Source organism: Juglans microcarpa x Juglans regia, chromosome 1S (assembly GCF_004785595.1).
Source record: "Juglans microcarpa x Juglans regia isolate MS1-56 chromosome 1S, Jm3101_v1.0, whole genome shotgun sequence".
Classification (NCBI taxonomy): Eukaryota; Viridiplantae; Streptophyta; class Magnoliopsida; order Fagales; family Juglandaceae; genus Juglans; species Juglans microcarpa x Juglans regia.
This window is the reverse complement of record NC_054595.1, coordinates 27,509,857-27,528,997: the sequence shown is the minus strand read 5'-3', so window position 1 is coordinate 27,528,997 and position 19,141 is coordinate 27,509,857. Positions and strand designations below refer to the sequence as shown.

Sequence of the window (19,141 nt, the reverse complement as noted above, 5' to 3'; positions counted from 1 at the left end):
TGGGAATGAAGCCGGATCAAGCCTTTGTGCCTTACCTATGTTGAATAAAAATGCAGTGAGAATAATCTTGGTTGATGAGGAACACGCCTCTTCAAAACAAGTTTTGTGAATAATTTCTAATAACCTCCATTCATCCTCCCTTACAAAGTTATAGTCCTCACGTTATTCAACTAACCAAAAATAAGCATAATTAGTAAATTAAATACTAATTGATTTATTCCAAAACAGGGCAACATTGCCAAAACAGTATTTCCTAGACTTGCTGGACGCTCCTTCCTTATTCATAATGCACCTTCCTTATTTGGTCCCCGTAACACTTTCTAATAGAACTTTTTGCTATGGCATATTCAACAGAGAACGACCAAATCCCTTCCCCACAAAAAGTTTGAAAAAAAAAAAAAAAAAAATCTCCAATCAAACAGGGAATCGACATATAAGCTTTCATGTAGAATTGTAGATACTTATAATCAATGTGACGCGAAGACTAGCGTCTATAGACAGTTGACTCTAACAGATACTCTGGACATGGCAGTTTGTGCTAAGTGTTACAGGTGGGGTGACATTTTACAAGGTTGCATTCAGCAAATAACTCGTTATCCACAGACAGGTGATCCAACTCAACTTCTACAATGGGTTGACCCTGAACAGGGAATTCACAAACTATTTAACATGGTATATATCTCTGTAACTCGAGGGTGGGACTTATCTTGCACAAAAAACTCATGGACAGTTCCATCGAGTTCAATCGAACTGCAACCGGGAATTTTTTTCAGGTTTCTTTCTTTTAGCATCATCCTAACTCTACTCACATCCTTCCACATACCTCGGCCAGCATACATATTAGACAGAAGCACATAAGAACTTGGATTACAAGAATCCAACCTAATTAGATGGTTAGCTATGGGCTCCCCAATATCCAATTCTTCTTCATTTTTACAGGCACTAAGGAAAGTCCTCCAAATCACATCATTTGGCTCAATGGGCATTTCCTCTATTAATGTCCTGGCTTCTTCTATACGTCCAGCACGGCAAAAAATGTCCACCATGCATCCGTAGTGTTGCAGTTTTGGTTTCACCTTGTGAAATCTTCTCATAAGCTCAAAACACATCAGACCTTCCTTCACTAAGCCAGCATGGCCACAAGCATTTAAAACTCCGATGAATGTGATATCATCAGGTTTTACACAAAGCTTCTCCATCTCCATGAGCAAATCAAAAGCCAATTCACCCAAGCCATGAATGGCGAATCCACCAATCATAGCATTCCAATGATCAATGCTTTTTTCTTCAACATCCTCAAAGACTGATATAGCATTCCCTATGCAGCCGCATTTAGAATACATATCAATGAGGGCAACGCCAACATTTCCATTCAAAGAGAACCCATTTGCCTCTAGATAGCGATGTATAGAAACCCCTCTTTCAATGTGTCCTAACTGGGCAATTGCAGAAATAACAATCAACAATGTGGCATCATCAGGTAACATTGCACTCCTACTTTTCATATCATGAAATATTTTTATAGCTTCCAAGCAATAACCATTTTGGACATAGCCAGCCATCATGGCATTACAGGCAACAACATCTCTTTCTGGCATCCCATCAAATAGACTTCTAGCTACGTCAACATTTCCCACTTTTGCATACCCATCGATCATATTTGCCCAGCTAATCACATCCCTTTTTGGCATCCGATTAAACAAACGATGAGCATCTTCCATCTTCCCATGTTTTACACACCCATCAATCATTGTGTTCCAAGAGACCAAGTCTCTTGCAGGCATTTTCTCAAACAAATCCCATGCAATGTTAAGCCCGTCTTTAGACTGCGCATACCCACTAGTAATTGAATTCCAAGTAATCAAATTCTTCTCCTCCACCGGCATACAATCAAACAAATCGCGTGCGGATTGAATCATCCCACACTTCACATACCCGTTGATCATCGAATTATACGAAACAGAGTCTGGCTTTCGCAATCTATCAAATAATTGCTTAGCATATCCAACAAAGCCGCATCTCAAATACCAGCCGATTACACAATTCTGCAAATACAAACTCAAGCCCATTCCCATCTTCTTCAACAGCCCATGTACCTGCATTCCTTCCTTCACCAAACTCAAACGGGAACACGCTTTCAACACCAAAGAGAAAGTAAACTTGTCCACACAAACCCCATTCTCAAGCATCAAAGAAAACAAAACCAAAGCTTGTCTTGGTTCAAACCCATGCGAATACGACTTAATAACCGCATTCCAAAGAAACGGGTCACCGTGTTCTCGAAGAATTCGAAAAGCGTGACGCGTAAAGAAGACGTAGCGAGCGAATTCAACGACAGGCGCTTGAGGTGAAGAAATGAAATTGAGGATGATTTTGGTGGTGAGAGGAGTGTTTTCGATAAACCCAGTTGTTAAAAGCCTTGCATGGATTTGCTTTACATCGTTTACAGTTTTGCATTTCGGGAGGAGGATGAGAGTTGGGAGGGCCGAGTTCCATGGCTGAGACGAGTTTAAGCAGAGAAGCATGAACCTGAGGATGTGAGCTCTGAGATGTAAAGTCGAAAATCCAAGAAACTGAGGGAGGGGACTAGCAAGTAGTTCTGCTTTACGTGCTTCAATCGTGACGTGGTACGATTAAAAATTTGAGAAATTCTATTCATTATCCTCACTCCACACGCTACATACTATACATTACACATAAATTTTTTATTTTTTTATTTTTTTACTTATCAAATATGTGATCTATAAATGATAAGTAGATAAAATCAATTAGTTTATAAAGAATACAACCAAAAACTTTTTTTTAAAAATTAAATAATAATAATAATAATAATAAATATGATGTGTGATTTATAAAAATGCTGAGTAGTAAAACTCTTTATTTTAAAGTTTTGCTTCCCTAATTTATTTATTTATTTTAATTGCATTCCCTCTTGTAACTGCATATAGATAATATTTTGAAAAGAATAAAACTAGTCTACTGCCCCAAATTGACAGCTCAGTGAAATTATTATTATTTTTTTACTTAATGATGAAGGAAGTGATTTTAAGTATATTGATATATTTTTCTCATTTTTTAAAAATATTTAAATACATTACAAAAATGTGAATAGAAAAATAAAAATAAAAATTACTTTTGCAACTATTGGCTACTCTTGGACGCTAGAGTAGTCCCGACTCTTTTGAAGATGGCGTTAAACAAGACACCGGTGACCAACCCATCTTCAAGTTTTAATACACAAAAATCAGCGTCTGGAATCTATTACAACTTAAAAAAAAAAAAAAAAAAAAAAAAAAAAAAAAAAAAAAAAAAACACTAATAATTTTTAGCATAATTGATGTAAAAAGCTTTCAGGAAGTGCAAGTTGCAAAATTTAAATTTGTATGACTACAAGTGCAAACGTTGTTCACACATTAAAAAAGAAACAAATCTTTTTATCTGATGACTGACTGCTTGGGATGTATACGGCATATTTATTACACTCACATGCCATTAGGCTAAATCCATATCACAGAATGATGCAGGCATATTTCTATTATTGAGATTAAGATATATCGTGAGTGAATGTATAAAAACAATACACTTGATTGATAATCTCTATCATCAGCTAAAGGCCCTGAGATTGATTCTATATTTCTGATCAATAATACAACAAAGCCAGAGCTACATGCCTATATAAGTAATAAGCGTAGCACACTGCATGAAAACCTTGCTGCCCTTCTCCTACCCTCTCTCTCAACTCCCTACTGTTATGACCATAAGAAGATGCCCGGCTTAGTGAATGAATGTGTTAGGAGCCCAGTTACTTGTAAGCTTTTCTGTCAATCATGATGTTAGGAAACAGTTTCGGAAGCTCCATCTCTATTCTCTTACAGGGATTAATTGTGGATTACTTGCAAATCAAAGTTAGGCTTTGATGGGTATTCAAGCCCCTGCAGTACTAGCATCCGTCGTATATCTTCATCTGAATAAGCAGGGATAAACCAGTATTGCTTGTCCATCCCAAAGACCTGATACACAGACACCAAACTGAATGTTCAGAGAAAAGCCATAGGATTCCTTTTAAATCGATGAATGGTGAACAAATCAACTTGCGTTCACCGTGCCATAAAGGATTTTGATGCTTTCAAACTTCAACATTATTTGCTAAGTAAGTTCTCTCTCTCTCTCTCTCTCTCTCTCTCTCTCTCTGTCTTTTTATCTCTCTATCTCTGACAGACAAGGTTTATAGTTATAAACATGTGATGTATGACTATTATTACAACAACCGCACCATTAAATTTCTAAAGAACCTTATACTGATAACTTGTAATCATAGCTCCATATCCCAACTGATCAAAAAAAAAAAAATCCTGTGCTTATAGATTTATCGTCCTAATTATTTTGACCCCCGCCTTTTCCCTTTTCAATCGCAATGAGCCTGTCATGAGGATACAGAAATTCTAAACAAGTATAGACACTATAGTTTAGCTTTTTATTACTTGGAACTAGAAGTCACAACCAACTTTGAGAAGACATTTCCATCTAGTTTGTTTGTTGAACAAGTTAAACGAGGATGTTATAAAAGAATATGTCGATATTTCGTAAATTGTACTAACCTGTTCAAAATTTTTCTTCTGACCAAGGTCATAGCGCCATTTGGAAGAGGTTTTCTTCTCAAATGCCTGTTCACGAGATAATAAATCCATCAGAAACAAAATATCTGCTGCACCCTACTTTTGGGAAAGATGCAGAGTTCTAACAAGGCATGGCTACATAAGACTATAAACGAAATGAGTCAATATTGGCCTATGCATTTAGTAGATGTTATCTTTCTTGGAGGGATTTGTCAACCTATTTCAGACTTCTTAAAGGATTCATTGCATCATCTACGAGTGCTACGTTTCTTGTAGCATTCAGGAAAAGTCCCTCCCCACTATAATATAATGCAGCTATAAATTTTTTTTAGAAGTTAAAAAAAAAAAAAAGCAGTAATCCCAAAAATGCTAGCAATAAATACAAGGGTTTTCCACAAGCCCACAAAATCCATTATCAAATGTATAATTTTGTATAGTCTTGGCACCTTTGGAAAGTAGGGTGAGTCAACAAACAAGAAAGGTGGCCAGTTCATACATTTTAAAAGACGACAGAAGCATCTGAAAATCCAGCATCACTTGTGGTATCAACCACTAAGAACTGGATCCATTATCAGTACGATTCAAGGAACATCTCTCCATTTAATATAGGTGCTATCCCATCAGGATGCATACTAGTAGTGGTCAAAGGGCAGGTTTGGGATGAGCTGTAGATTCGGATGCCTTGGGTTCGATTCTGCTTTAGAAGTTCTGCTATATTACCTAATACACAGTTCTGACAGGTGGAGCCATATATCTGGGGTTTACTCTCTCAGAGTGGGTTCAAAGGACCCTATCTTGAGAGGTTCCACATCATCAAAAAATTAATATAGGATTTTTGCCAAATGCCCAAAGGACCACCACTATCAAATTTCTAATTCTGCTTTAACAGATTCTCAATCCACTTCTTTTCGCATCTCTTGCAAGTAGCTTAGAGCATAGCCTCAATTTAAGGAAAAAATAAATAAATTCTTAAATGTAAGCAAAATAAAATACCTCAATTGTTGTGGTGTTGGCGGCCACCAACCGTATGTGCATTAGTAGAAACATCATAACACTCAATGCAAAAGCAAGATTCAGGACTGTAAATAAAGCAAAGACAATTAAGAGAATGTCGATACAATTAACTAAACAAGTTAGAAACATGGGCTACTCGGGTCTTACCGAAGGCAAGAAAAGTGGTTGCAAGGGTGCTAGGAGTTCCAGGTATTTCTCCACCACGGAATAAAGCTCTTAAATATGGAAGTAATGACAATGTTACAAGACTTGTCTCGAGAAATGTGTAGAACTGCATTGAGATTTAACATAAAAAATCCCAAAATCATCATTTTCAATTAGGGCGTCAAAAGAAAGCATAAGTGGTGAAGCCCTGCAAACTTTGTTATTATCTAATGAGCAAATAAACACAAAGAACAAATTAATCAAACAAGTGGAAAACAAATTGAGTGTTACTTTCTATCATAATAGCCATTAATGTGTGCCAGGGCAGAATTAAACATACTCACAAACACAGGCCTACAAACACGAGCATCATTCCAAAGTGGTCAATTGAACTGCGGCCACTCAACCATACCTGGCTCTGCCCCTGTTCAAGAGGCCCTTGAATAAAATAAAAAGGCAGTGAAAGTCTATTTTAAACCTAGAAGTTTTAAACCTAAAACCATAGAGAACATGGCGAGGCTTTTCTGGACATGTGAGAGTGAGCCGTCAATGGTATAATGTCAAGAAAACACCAAAGTCGTGGACAGAAATAGCACGAAAGACTAAAGGCATGGATTATAAAAAGCCAGAAACAGAAGAATAAATGCCACAGGCTCGGATTAAGGTACTGGGGAAAGCATCAGCTTCAAGTAATAAATAAATGACTTATCAGAAAAAAAAAATATTGAGAAGAAGAAAAACAAACGGCTCAGTTATGCGTATTAAGAAGATTGAGAATGGCGTATTAATAAATCTGAAAAACAGCCAAATTTAGAACGAATAAACATACCAAGAAAAGAAGGAAATACTTGTAATTTAATGCCCCAACACAATTAACAACCCACACACAGTGATGGTCCATCTTCAACACACATCGCCCACCTGAAACGTACAAAACAATGCAACTTATCATCTCTGAAAACATTTAAAATATGTGCATATATGGAGAAATTTGAAGAATGGGCATTGGGGACTCACAAACAGAGCAATGATGGCATCGAGATGGTTTCAACTGGTTGCACTTCCGACAGAATCGGATTCTATGATTCACGGGATCTGCAGGTAAGTTACTCAATTCTGATCCATTCAGCGGGTCGGCTTCCCCTCTCTCCTCATCGATAACAGGTTTCCAATTTGGAGGTATACTTCCCGGGTCGGTCAAAACAACGGAAAAGTAACTCCACAGTAGCATCACCAACTGAATAATCATTACAAAGTTCCCATTTTATGGCATCAGTTTCTTCCATGCACCGAGTCTGATGCCATTTTTTTACAATATTCTGAACTGTAAACATACATTCATGAAATCTAGAGAAAAAAAAAAATCAAAGGGCACAAACAAATGAAGGGAAAAAAACAAAAATTCCGTAAGAATGGTAAATGTGCAAGAAGCGGAATTGGTCAACGTCATTCCCAAATTTTCCAAATCCAAAATGCACTTGTTTTCTAAAAACCCAGAAACTCAAAACCCCCGCTTTTCAAACCCACACCATTAAAAAAATGAATTTGAAGCTTACCAAGCAGTGGAACAAGATCAAAATGGCAAGAGCAATGAGAGTGTCGAGGCCACCATCGTACAAAGCCGGGCCATAATTAGTCAAAACGACAACGTAGTAGGTCTCGCCCACGGACCCAAGAACCAAAAAGATCATGATCGAGCCCAGGCCTCGCAGTGCCGTACAGAACCGAAACACGTTCCATGCCATTGCAGCTCCAGATCTATGCATACTCGAAAAAACAACTAAAATAACCCAAGTGCTTCCCGCTTTCCGTGTCTTTACTTTCTGTGATTTGTCGAAGCAAGACCACAGCTTTATGCTTCAAGAACGAGCTGGGAATCTGGGAAGTGCATGATCAACAAACAAGAAAAATAAAGAAAAAAAGGTCCGTAATTCTGTGAAAATTTTTGTTTTTTTTTTAGTGATGAGTGTGCTTTTTCTTTCTCTCAAGGTGATTTGGGAGATGCTTTAGGTGGATCCGAGGGTGGGTTAGGACGAAGGAATCTGAAACTTCAGGTGGGGAGGGCCAAAGAAAGACTGTTAACATGGAGTAACTCGAAAGCGTTTCGACTCTGCAATGGTCAGTTTAAAATCACCTCTTTTACATATTCATTTTGTAATCGAAGCAAAACTTTTACGTTAGTTTATGTATGTTTGAGACAAAATTATTTTATTATTATTAATTTTTTTTCTAAAATCAATTTTTTTTATATATATTTTATAATTAGCATCCACTAAATATATTTAACATTAATAATACAAATGCAATAATAATAAAATATTATTTATTTTTATATATTATATTAAAAATATAATAAAATAAAAAAATATATATAATATATTATAATAATAAAATGAATATACAAATAAATATTTGTTGTGTTGTTGAAGGAGTGAGAAGTGGAAAGTATTGTGAGAGAGAGTGGGAAGAGAGAAATGATGATTAAAAGATGTTTTGTAAAATGAATAGTAACTCTTCAAATTTTGATAAATACTATTCATATCTAGCTAAATATATAGATATGTATAAGTCAATGTAGATAAATTTAAACTCATATTATGTAAATATGACTTTATATATATATGTATAGACCAATATGAATACCCTAAGATGCTCCCAGATGCTCACGGCTCGTCACCATCTAGAGTCGAGACCCTGGGCCTGGGGTAGGGGTACATAATACATTACTAGCCAATAAAATATGGAAAGTGATTCGGATATTTTAATTTTTGTATTTATTAATAATTAAAGAAGTCACAATTAACAGAGTTGTATGAGAGATTCTGCTCATCATCTTCATATTATATATAAATTTTTTATTTTTTTTTCTTATTAAATATGTAGTGTATAAATGACAAGTATAAGAAATCAATTAGTTTAGAAATAATAAAACCAACAAAATTTTAAAAATTAAAATAAGTGTAGTATGTAATGTGAATGGATGATGAATAGTAGAGCTGTATATATTTTTTTAATGGTTAAAAGTGTTAAAAAATATTTAAAATAAATTAAAAACAAGATATAGCCATTAGCATTATCCTTAAAATATTAAGCGGAGCTATTATGGTGCTCATATTTGCCCACTGTAAGTTACCACTAAACCAAAATTAGCTCTTTGATTTTTTTTTAATTTTTTTATTCATATTTTTTTATCATTTTAAAACATAAAAAAATATAAAAAAAATAATCAATACACCAATAGTCACTTTCTCAACTATTAAGTAAAGAAAAAAATTAAAAAAAAAATTAAAAATACATGAGGTGTCAAAATGAGGTGTGAAAATAGTATTATTCTAAAATATTTTCTAAAATTTTTATACAAAGTTTATTACGAGTAGAAATAAATATAAATGGCTTTATAATATCTTTTTTTTGAAAAATTTATTGGAACAATAATAGTTTTAAATATATTACAAGATTTTTTATCTAATATATTTATCTTTTTCATTTTATTATTAAAAAATTTAAATATCAAAGGGATGGTTAAAAATAATTTTCATCTCATTTTATTTCTAAGTATAATTTAAATATAAATATTTTTAAACTAATCATTACAATTTTTCTAAATTTTTAAATAAAAAATAATTCAATTTTTTTAAATCTTTAAATAAAAATTATATTTTAACAATATTTTAATTTCATAATATTTCTTATTTAATTTTTTCTTTTTTCTAAATTTAATAAATATTAAATTCAAATTACTTGACTACTATTTATAAATTATTTTATTAATATTCATTAAATTCTAATTACATCAAATTTCCGGAGCATCTCCATATTTATATTTTTTATCCTATAAGCTGTCAAATCTCACCGAACTCATGACGTTCACACCAGAATAAATTACAAGCAAAGGAAGAAGGAGTCTTTGGATCATTACTAGAAGTATAAACTATTTGTGCGCTTATGTATTTCATAAACGCAGAGATCAACCAGAGAGAGTGAAAGAGATGGAAGGAGAGGAAGGTAGATCGGTATGCGTGACAGGAGGTACAGGATACATAGGATCATGGCTGATCATGAGGCTTCTTGAGCGCGGCTACAGTGTCCGAACTACCATGAGATCCGACCCAGGTAAAGCCACTTTCTTCCCAGGTCAAACAGGCATGTTTCATGAAATCAAGGCGGGTTTCTTTGGATAATTTTGTGAATGATGTTTTGCTCCTCGGGTTTTATTATTTTTCAGACTTGGGACCTGTTTAGGGCTGTGTTAAGAGTTTTAAAACGGGATTAAATAATCTTAAAAACTCTTTAATAGAAAAATTAAATTGTTTGAATGTTACATATTAAAGTACTTTTTAATCTCAAATAAGTTAAAAAGTACGTTTGAAGAAAGATATCAAACATGTTTTTTCGGATAATTCGGAATGTAATTAAATCTTAAAAAACTCTCAATGAGTTTATAGTTTTAGAGTTTATAGCTTATATCTTAGTTATTATTCTAATACTAAAACGTTATTTATTGTTTGATAACTATATATTTAAAGTACTTTTAAACATTTTACATTTCTTTATAAACAAATTAAAAAAGTACTTTCTGGATAGAAATGATCATTATTTATTTCTTAAAAATTATGATCATATTCTTAAAAGTTTTAAAATTATAATTATCTGAAATTTGTATAGGTATTTTTGTCCATTAATAGTATTTTTAAAATTCTAATTTTGTTCCGCATTATCCAGAAAAGAAAGTATAAGGAAAAACATTATGATACTTTCATACTTTTTAATTTATTTGAAATTAGAAATTACTTTAATACGTAACACTCAAATAACTTACTTTTTTTTTAAACTATTAGCTAAATCCAAACATGCCCTTGGCCCCTTAGTTTATCATAGACGAATTTGGTATTATAATTTCATCGCTTGAATACGTGGACCAGGGCACACGAGAGACATTGGCTTCCTCACTGGTCTACCAGGAGCATCGGAAAAGCTCCAAATCTTCAATGCAGATCTCAGCATTCCAGAGAGTTTCAGTGCAGCCATTGAAGGATGCATCGGCGTCTTCCTCGTTGCTACTCCGGTTGATTTTGAAGACAAAGAGCCAGAAGAGATTGTGACCAAAAGATCGATCGATGGAGCATTGGGCATCTTAAATGCATGCCTGAATTCTGAGACTGTGAAACGAGTCGTATATACTTCAAGTGCAGCAGCTGTTTTGTACATAAATGGCGAGGACGTTGATGATGAAGCAGATGAGAGCATTTGGAGTGATGTAGATTTCATCAAAGCACTAAAGCCATACGGAGCTTCGTATGCGGTTTCCAAGACATTAACTGAAAGGGCAGTTCTTGAATTTGGAGAAAAACATGGGTTGAAGTTGGATGTCTTAACAATAATCCCTTCCCTTGTTAATGGACCCTTCATTTGCCCCAAGTTGCCCAGCTCCGTTAGCGTAGCATTGGCTATGATCCTTGGTATGCATTTTTTATTTTGCGAGTTTACTTTTTTTATTTTTTTTTTATTTTTGTGACGTCTCTGTGGCTAAAATGCTTCTCTAAAATTTATGATACCATATCACTGCAATAAAAAGGGATTTTGGGTAATTTAAAGGCTTGCATACACTCGAATATTCCTTGTATTTGTACAAAATTGTTGTTCTCAAATTTCACCAAAACGAACTAATTTCAATTTCATATCTCTACAGGTAAGGAGGATGCATATAGTTTTCTTGCGAGTACTGCATCTTCAATGGTGCATGTAGATGACTTGGTCAGAGCTCATATTTTTCTCCTTGAATATCCTAATGCGAAAGGAAGGTACATTTGTTCGTCAGATGGAATCACAATTCAACAGATGCCTGAATTTCTTGCTGCCAATTACCCAGAATTTCAAATGCCAACACCAGAGTGAGTGTCATTATCTTTCTCCGTATCGCTTAGAAACTGATCAAATGCTACTTTCCATCGACCTCAAAGTTATCTGCTTGGTTTTTTGGTTCTTTTTCTTTTGTGCAGTTCATTGAAGAAATATGGAGGTTCTAAAATACCAGGGCTTTCATCAAAGAAGCTTTTAGATTCTGGGTTCAGATATAAATATGGTGTCAAGGAAATGTTCGACGAAGCAATTCAATGTTGTCGAGAAAAGGGTTATCTTCAGTTCAATGGTTAATGAATTATAGATTCTACCACTAGTTTGTCAAATAAATGTAAGGAGCACGGTATCTTGGCCGGACATGATATGCCCCTTACCCCCACTAGATTTGTGTCTTAGGCTTGCATTTGAATGTTGGCTTTATCGTCTATTAAGTTGGTCTATCAATCGTGAGTCATGAGTACTCAAAAGAGAACAGCAATTTATTTTGCATGTATGCTTGATTTATAAATTAAAGTAAGTTGATATATTTTGTAGTCATTTCCAAGAGGAAGATTACGTGGTTAGCTAACTTATCTAAACCGTAGTCATTTATAATATATACTCATGTAAATGTAAATGGCAGTCGCTCATCTAAAAAACTGCAGGTTGCAATGGCTGCCGGCCAATATACTTACCTCCTTGGCCTAATTAATGCCAGTCGCCTCTTTCCATTTTGTCATATATCATCGGGAACCATACTCCTGTGAATATTTTTCTCACCCCCACTCTCCTTTTCGCCAATGATGATATGCCCATTGCTGGTATTTTTTAATCAATAATATTTATTAATAACTTTTCTTTTAAGAGATTATAATTACCTACTTTTTTTTAAGAGGTCATTACCTTGGTTTCCTTCACTTTTTTTTTTTTCTTTCTTTTTTCTCTTTTTCTTTTGAGGAAGACTTGCAACATCATTTACTTTGACATTCAAGTGGTTAACCGAAAAAAAAAAAAATCCAAATGTTTTAAGATTAACGTTGGCTGCCCAAAGCCCCGCTTAGATATTTCACATGATTTTAGATAAAAATTAAATAAATATTATTTAAATATTATTATTATTTTGAGATTTAAAAAATTAAATTGTTTATTATATATTGTATAAAAATTTAAAAACAGAAATTAAATTTTTTAGATAAGATGAAATGAAACTGTTTCTGTATCAGGTGATCTCGTTTGTTTTCATAGATGAGATGAGATGAATTGAGATAAAAGTTGAAAGTTAAATAAAATATTGTTAGAATATTTTTTTTAATATTATTTTTTTTTTAAAATTTAAAAAATTAAATTGTTTATTTTATTTTATATAAAAATTTAAAAAAATTGTAATAATTAAATTAAATAAATAGAAAAGTTTTTTTGAAAACAAACGAAATTAGAAATTACCTGTTGCTGTTAGGTTGTAAAAAAAAAATCCACTAATACTATTCATCATATTGTCTTTTCATTTTAATTGCCCAAGCCGAGCCGTTTGAAATTACGTTTACTTTTCAAATTGTATTATTATTCATAAAAGGTTGGCGTTGGGTCTCTTTTCGTTCTGGTGTTGTTTTCTTTCATGTAGAGAAAAGCCGAGAGAAATAAAAAGGGGCGTACGTAGACATATTTTTGAGATTATTTTTAGACAAAAGAGAGTTGCCTTTTTAGTAGGATTTTGGACTCAACCAGAGTACGTTTAAGTTATATGACGACTAATTAAATTGTTGTATTTTAAAAGAGACAAGTCAAAAAGAAATTTGTTGCATCGGGTCATCTGAAACTTTATCCATTGTAAAGAATAGAGGGCTTGAATTTCTTTAAAAAGAGAAATATTTATACAACTCAGTTCAAATTGCTTTCTTTTGAATGTTAATTTAATTATAATTTTTATTATATTATTATATATTTCACTAACACCCATGACAGCACTACGTTCCAAAAGGTGAAAGAGTTCTGAGGAAGTAACCCCCAACACCGTTTCAGCAAGTTCTGTGCCATTGTTGTTGTATTTCCTTGTGTTTTCCCATTGTTTTTACATATAATTTCTTAGATCTCAGCATAATTTGTTACATTTAAACTAAGATTTAATTAATGATTTTTATTAATTAAATCTTTATAATTTGATTAACTACAATATTATTTTCTAATAACTAAAAAAAACTTTTGCAGACGACTGGATTTTGCCAGTGACCGTTGCCTCTTTAGTTAGATATTTATTACATGTTAAAACGTACAAATTTCACGCTATATTTTTGAAAAAACTAAAACCTATTATTAAAAAAAAAATTTATATAAATCTTAAATTTATCTATTATTTTTAAAATAATATAAAAAGTTTACACATTCTAAAAATACAAATATCATTTATCATTATCCCATCTAAGCATGTCTGTATTCTTTTCAAGGAGTCAAAGCTCACCAAACGCACGACTTTTTTTTTTTTTTTTTTTTTTTTTTTTTTTTTTTTTTTTTTTTCTAATCAAACGCACGACTTTTACATCCGAAGAATTTTCGTTTAGAGTTGGACGCTATAATGAATTTTTTATCTTATTTTTTAAATTACATCATTAAAATCTATTTTTTTTATTTTACATTCTTATTGTTATAATATATCAATTTATCTATTTTTTTCATATTATTTAAATATGAGTAATACTAGATATAGTTTCTATTGGAGATTGTAATACAAATTTAGACAATTTTATCTTTAAAATTTCAAAATTATCTTTCTTAAAATAATTATTTTCTTATTTAATAAAATGCATATACATCCAGTCCTTAAGTATGAAATGCAAATAGAATTTCTCTTTAAATATTATACTTTTTAATATTTTTTATTCATTTCAAATATTTTCTCTAACTATCAATGATATCCTCAAATATTTTAATATTTGTAACATCTCTTCATATACAATGTCATATAATTATATTCTATTTTAAATTAATAAAAATTTATAAACTAAACTAAAATATAAATTAATTCAAAAAATAAAAAGAAGAGATTATACTCTTTGGTTAGATATTTATTACATGTTAATGCTAAATATAATCTTAAAATCTTAAAACGTATAAATTTTACGCTATATTTTAAAAAGAAAACAAAATTTATTATTAAAAAAATTATATGAATATCAAATTTATCTATTATTTTTAAAATAATATAAGAGATTTACGCAATCTAAAAATAGAAATATCATTTCTCATTACCCCATTTAAGCATGTCTGTTTTCTTTTGAAGAGTCAAAGCTCACCTAACGCACGACTTTTACATCCGAAGAATTTTCGTTTAGAGTTGGAGAACTATAATGGATTTTTTATCTTATATTTTAAAATTTATTATTAAAATTTATTTTTTTATTTTACATATTAATTTTTATAATATACTATAAATCAATTTATTTATTTTTTCTTCATATTTTTTAAATATTATACTTTTTAATATTTTTTTATTCATTTCAAATATTTTCTCTAACTATCAATGATATTCTCAAATCTTTTGATATTTGTAATATCCCTTTATATATAACGTTATATAATTATATTCTATTTTAAATTAATTCAAATTTATAAACTAAACTAAAATATAAATTAATTCAAAAAATAAAAGGAAAAAATTATATAATTAAAAGAAGATATTAATTCAACTTTGAATTTTGCCTTTAACGCCCAGCAAAAAAGAAAGTGTAGGAATGAGAAAGAAGATTTGAATTAAAAATAAATGAATTTTGAAAAAATGAGAAAAATTAAATAGTAGGAGAGAGAAACTAATTTAAAATATTTATAATGATAAATAGTTTCATCTACATCTAGCATATTACTATAACAGAATGTAAAATAAAGGATGAAATATAAGATCTATTTAAGAAAATTTCTTTATATTAAAAATATATATATATAAAGAAGGTCAACTACTTGTTTGGTTAAAATACTTGCTTACTGATCTCACAGTTTCTCATCCCAACCAGCTATATTTCATTGTGATAGCAAATATGCCCTGCACATTACCTCCAATCTCATTTTTCATGAGAGGACCAAACATATTGAACTAGATTGTCATCTAATTCGGGACAAAATTCAAAAGGGTCTCATCTCCACTGCATACACACCATCAAACTCTCAACTGGCTGACATTCTCACCAAAGCTCTTCACTCTCCATCTTGCAGGGAGATGTTAGAAACAAAACAGAAGCTGCCATCACAAAAATCCACCTCAGCCATGAGTCCCCACAGCTCAACAAAGGCCCAACAGTAACACAAGGATGATTCTAGAATAAATAAACTGTAATTCTGTTAGAGATTTTCTGTACAGTTAGCTAGAGAATCAGATTCTTTATTCATGTATATAATTACTATAAATAGGAAGTTCTGTACATGGTAAGAACGTGAGGAATATTAATACACAGAAGTAAATTTTTTGTAATCTTATTCTTCTCCGTATTCGTTCTGTTCTCTCAAGCTTTACCAAAACCTTTATTTGGAGTAACGCAAATATCATCAAATCTCTAAAGACAATACCCGCTGCTTCGTATGCGGTTTCCAAGACATTAACTGAAAGGGCAATTATTCTTGAATTTGGAGTAAAACATGGATTGGAGTTGGATGTCGTAACAATAATCCCTACCCTTGTTACTGAACCCTTCATTTGCCCTAAGTTGCCCACGTCTGTTCGCCTTGCATTGGCTATGGTCCTTGGTATGTATTTTTTCTGTCGCAACAAAACATCAATAGAAAATAATAAATTCAAGATGAAGAACATCATTATTCTTTATTATTTAGTAATGCAGAGTCAAATGAATTCTTTGGAGGTGAATTCCATGTATATGGCCATAAGAAGACCAGAAAAAAAAAATTAAGGATGATAAAATTTAGAGTAATGCTAGGTGCAAAGTCTCAAATCGACAAGTTTCATACAAGTTATTTGTAAAAAAAGTAGGTCGTACTAATAAATAATAGTATTTTTTACGCTTTTTTTAGGTGGGATGCATTTTTTTCCAAGATATTGCTTGTCTATATGGGACTGGTAGAAATCATTTGACTAAAATTTATAATAAAACGAACGTCCCTACGTGTTTCACTGTCTCATCTCTTATATATTTCAAATATTTAGTTATTTAGATCTTGGAGGCACATTCTGGTACTGCAACAAAAAGGAATTTAGGGTAATTTAAAGGCTTACATACATTCAAATCCTTATATTTGTACAGAATTATTGTTCTCAAATTCCACCAAAACAAACTAATTTCAATTTCAAGGAAGCATATAGTTTTCTTGCCAGTACTGCATCTTCAGCAATGGTGTACCTAGATGACTTGGCCAGAGCACATATTTTTCTCCTTGAATATCCTAATGCGAAAGGAAGGTACATTTGTTCATCAGATGGCATGACAATTCAACAGATGTCTGAATTTCTTGCTGCTAGTTACCCAGAATTTCAAGTACCAACACCAGAGTGAGTGCCATTATCTTTTTTCGTATCGTTTAGAAACTCAAATGCTACTTTCCATCGACCTCAAAGTTATCTGCTTTTTTTTTTGGTTCTTTTTCTTTTCTGCAGTTCATTGAAGAAATATGGAGGTTCTAAAACACGAGGGTTTTCATCAAATAAGCTTTTAGATTCTGGATTCAGATATTAATATGGTGTCAGGGAAATGTTCGGCGGAGCAATTCAACGTTGTCGAGAAAAGGGTTATCTTCAGTTCAATGGTTAATGAGTTAGTAGTTTGTCAAATAAATGTAAGGAGCACGGTATCCTGGCCGGACGTGATGTGCCCCTTACCCCACCTCTAGATTTGTGTCTTTGCATTTGAATGTTGTTATCATCTATTGAGTTGGTCAATCAATCGTGAGTTATGAGTACTCAAGAGTGAACCTCAATTTATTTTGCATGTATGCTTGATTTATAAATTGATGCAAGTTGATATATTTTGTAGTCATTTCCAAGAGGAGGATTACGTGGCTTGCTAGCTTATCTAAACCATAGTGTTTATAGTATATACTCGTGTAAATGGCAGTCGCTCATCTAAAAAACTATAGGCTGTAATGGCTGCCGGTCAATACTTCCCTCTTTGGCCTAATTAATGCTAGTCGCCTCTTTCCATTTTCCATATATCATTGGGAACCATAGTCCTGTAAACTGGTCCATCAGTTCTTTACTCCTTTGTCTTCCGCCATATTTTTCACTCCGACTTACTATCTCGTTAAAGTCCCCCATTACACACCATCCCATATCTGCTTTAGGTTTAAAGGATGCCAATAATTCCCATGACTATCTCCTCTTGCTAGTCTCTGGATAACAATAGAAACTCGTTAGCATCCACTTGGTTTCCTCAATCCCTTCCACGCACCATACATTTATGTGCTTTTGAGAGTAGTTTATTAGTTCTACAGCTTCCTCTTTCTTCCACATCATAATCAAACCTCCACTGAACCTCATGGGATCCACCACTGCACACCCTTCAAAACCCAATCTCTTCCTCAGAAAGCTGGTTTTTCCTGTTTTTATTTTTGTCTCCATCAAAAACACAACATCGGGTTGCTTCTCCTTTACCAGTAAGCAAAAGGCATGAACTGTCCAAAGGTTTCCAAGTCTCGACAGTTCTAAGTTAATATTTTCATTGTTCTTGGCAAGACTGCTTAACAGCCTCTGCCAATCCCTGTATATCACCATCAATCATACACCCCCCACCTTGCTTAACTCTCTTTGAATCTCCTGCCTTCATCTCCACTCTCGCCCCTGCATACACATTTCTCTTTTTTCCACCAAATCCTGCCTCAGTTTTTTCTCTCATACATTTCTCTCTTGCTCTACGTTTCCATCTCCCCTTAGGTGTTGTTTTCCTTTCTCCCCCTTGTCTATCCTTTTCTCCATCTTCTTTTTCTTCATTAATTTTTCCTCCATAAAATATTTTCTAATATTTTTATACATTTATTACGGGTAGAAATAAATATAAATGACTTTATAATATCTTATTTTTAAAAAATTTATTGGAACAATAATAATTTTAAATATATTACAAGATTTTTTTTTCTAATATAGTTATCTTTTTTATTTTATTATTAAAAAATTTAAACATCAAAGGGATGTTTGGAAACAATTTTCATCTCATTCCCTTCCCAAATATCGTTCAAACACAAATACTTTCAAATCTAATCATTAGAACTTTCTCAAATTTTCAAATAAAAAAAAAATTTAACTTTTTCAAATCTCAAAATAAAAATTATATTCTAGCAATATTTTAACTTTATAATATTTTTTATTCAACTTTTTCTAAAATCTAATAAATACTTAACTCAAATTATCTTACTATTATTTATAAACTATCTTATTAGTATTTATTAAATTTTCATTCCATTCAATTCCCCGAGCATCACCTAATTAATCCAGTTCGTTGTGATCCTCCTTGTAACGTATGGAAATGAAGCAGTGTACGTAGTGTAAATCAAATGGGCAGATCAATGGAAATGGAGATAGACTGTTATTTCATAAACTCATA

At 32.3% G+C, this 19,141-nt stretch overlaps 3 protein-coding genes across 3 annotated transcripts; 1 reads left to right on the top strand and 2 right to left on the bottom strand.

The window, feature by feature from the left end:
• Positions 1-90: 90 nt before the first annotated feature.
• Positions 91-2,590, bottom strand: LOC121247073 (pentatricopeptide repeat-containing protein At2g45350, chloroplastic). The gene has a single exon (XM_041145407.1). It carries the CDS (start codon positions 2,523-2,525, stop codon positions 654-656), a length of 1,872 nt encoding a protein of 623 aa, XP_041001341.1. The 5' UTR covers positions 2,526-2,590; the 3' UTR covers positions 91-653.
• A 962-nt stretch (positions 2,591-3,552) lies between these two features.
• Positions 3,553-7,862, bottom strand: LOC121247538 (probable protein S-acyltransferase 14). The gene is made up of 7 exons (XM_041145891.1): positions 7,331-7,862; positions 6,792-7,011; positions 6,604-6,695; positions 5,778-5,901; positions 5,610-5,695; positions 4,599-4,664; positions 3,553-4,010 (listed from the first exon to the last, which is right to left on the bottom strand). Exons 1-7 carry the CDS (start codon positions 7,538-7,540, stop codon positions 3,879-3,881), a joined length of 930 nt encoding a protein of 309 aa, XP_041001825.1. The 5' UTR covers positions 7,541-7,862; the 3' UTR covers positions 3,553-3,878.
• Positions 7,863-9,688: 1,826 nt separating this feature from the next.
• Positions 9,689-12,157, top strand: LOC121247877 (vestitone reductase-like). Its single transcript, XM_041146340.1, has 4 exons — positions 9,689-9,887; positions 10,697-11,233; positions 11,464-11,665; positions 11,774-12,157. The coding sequence occupies exons 1-4, from the start codon at positions 9,764-9,766 to the stop codon at positions 11,925-11,927; spliced, it is 1,017 nt and encodes a 338-aa protein (XP_041002274.1). The 5' UTR covers positions 9,689-9,763; the 3' UTR covers positions 11,928-12,157.
• Positions 12,158-19,141: the final 6,984 nt, after the last annotated feature.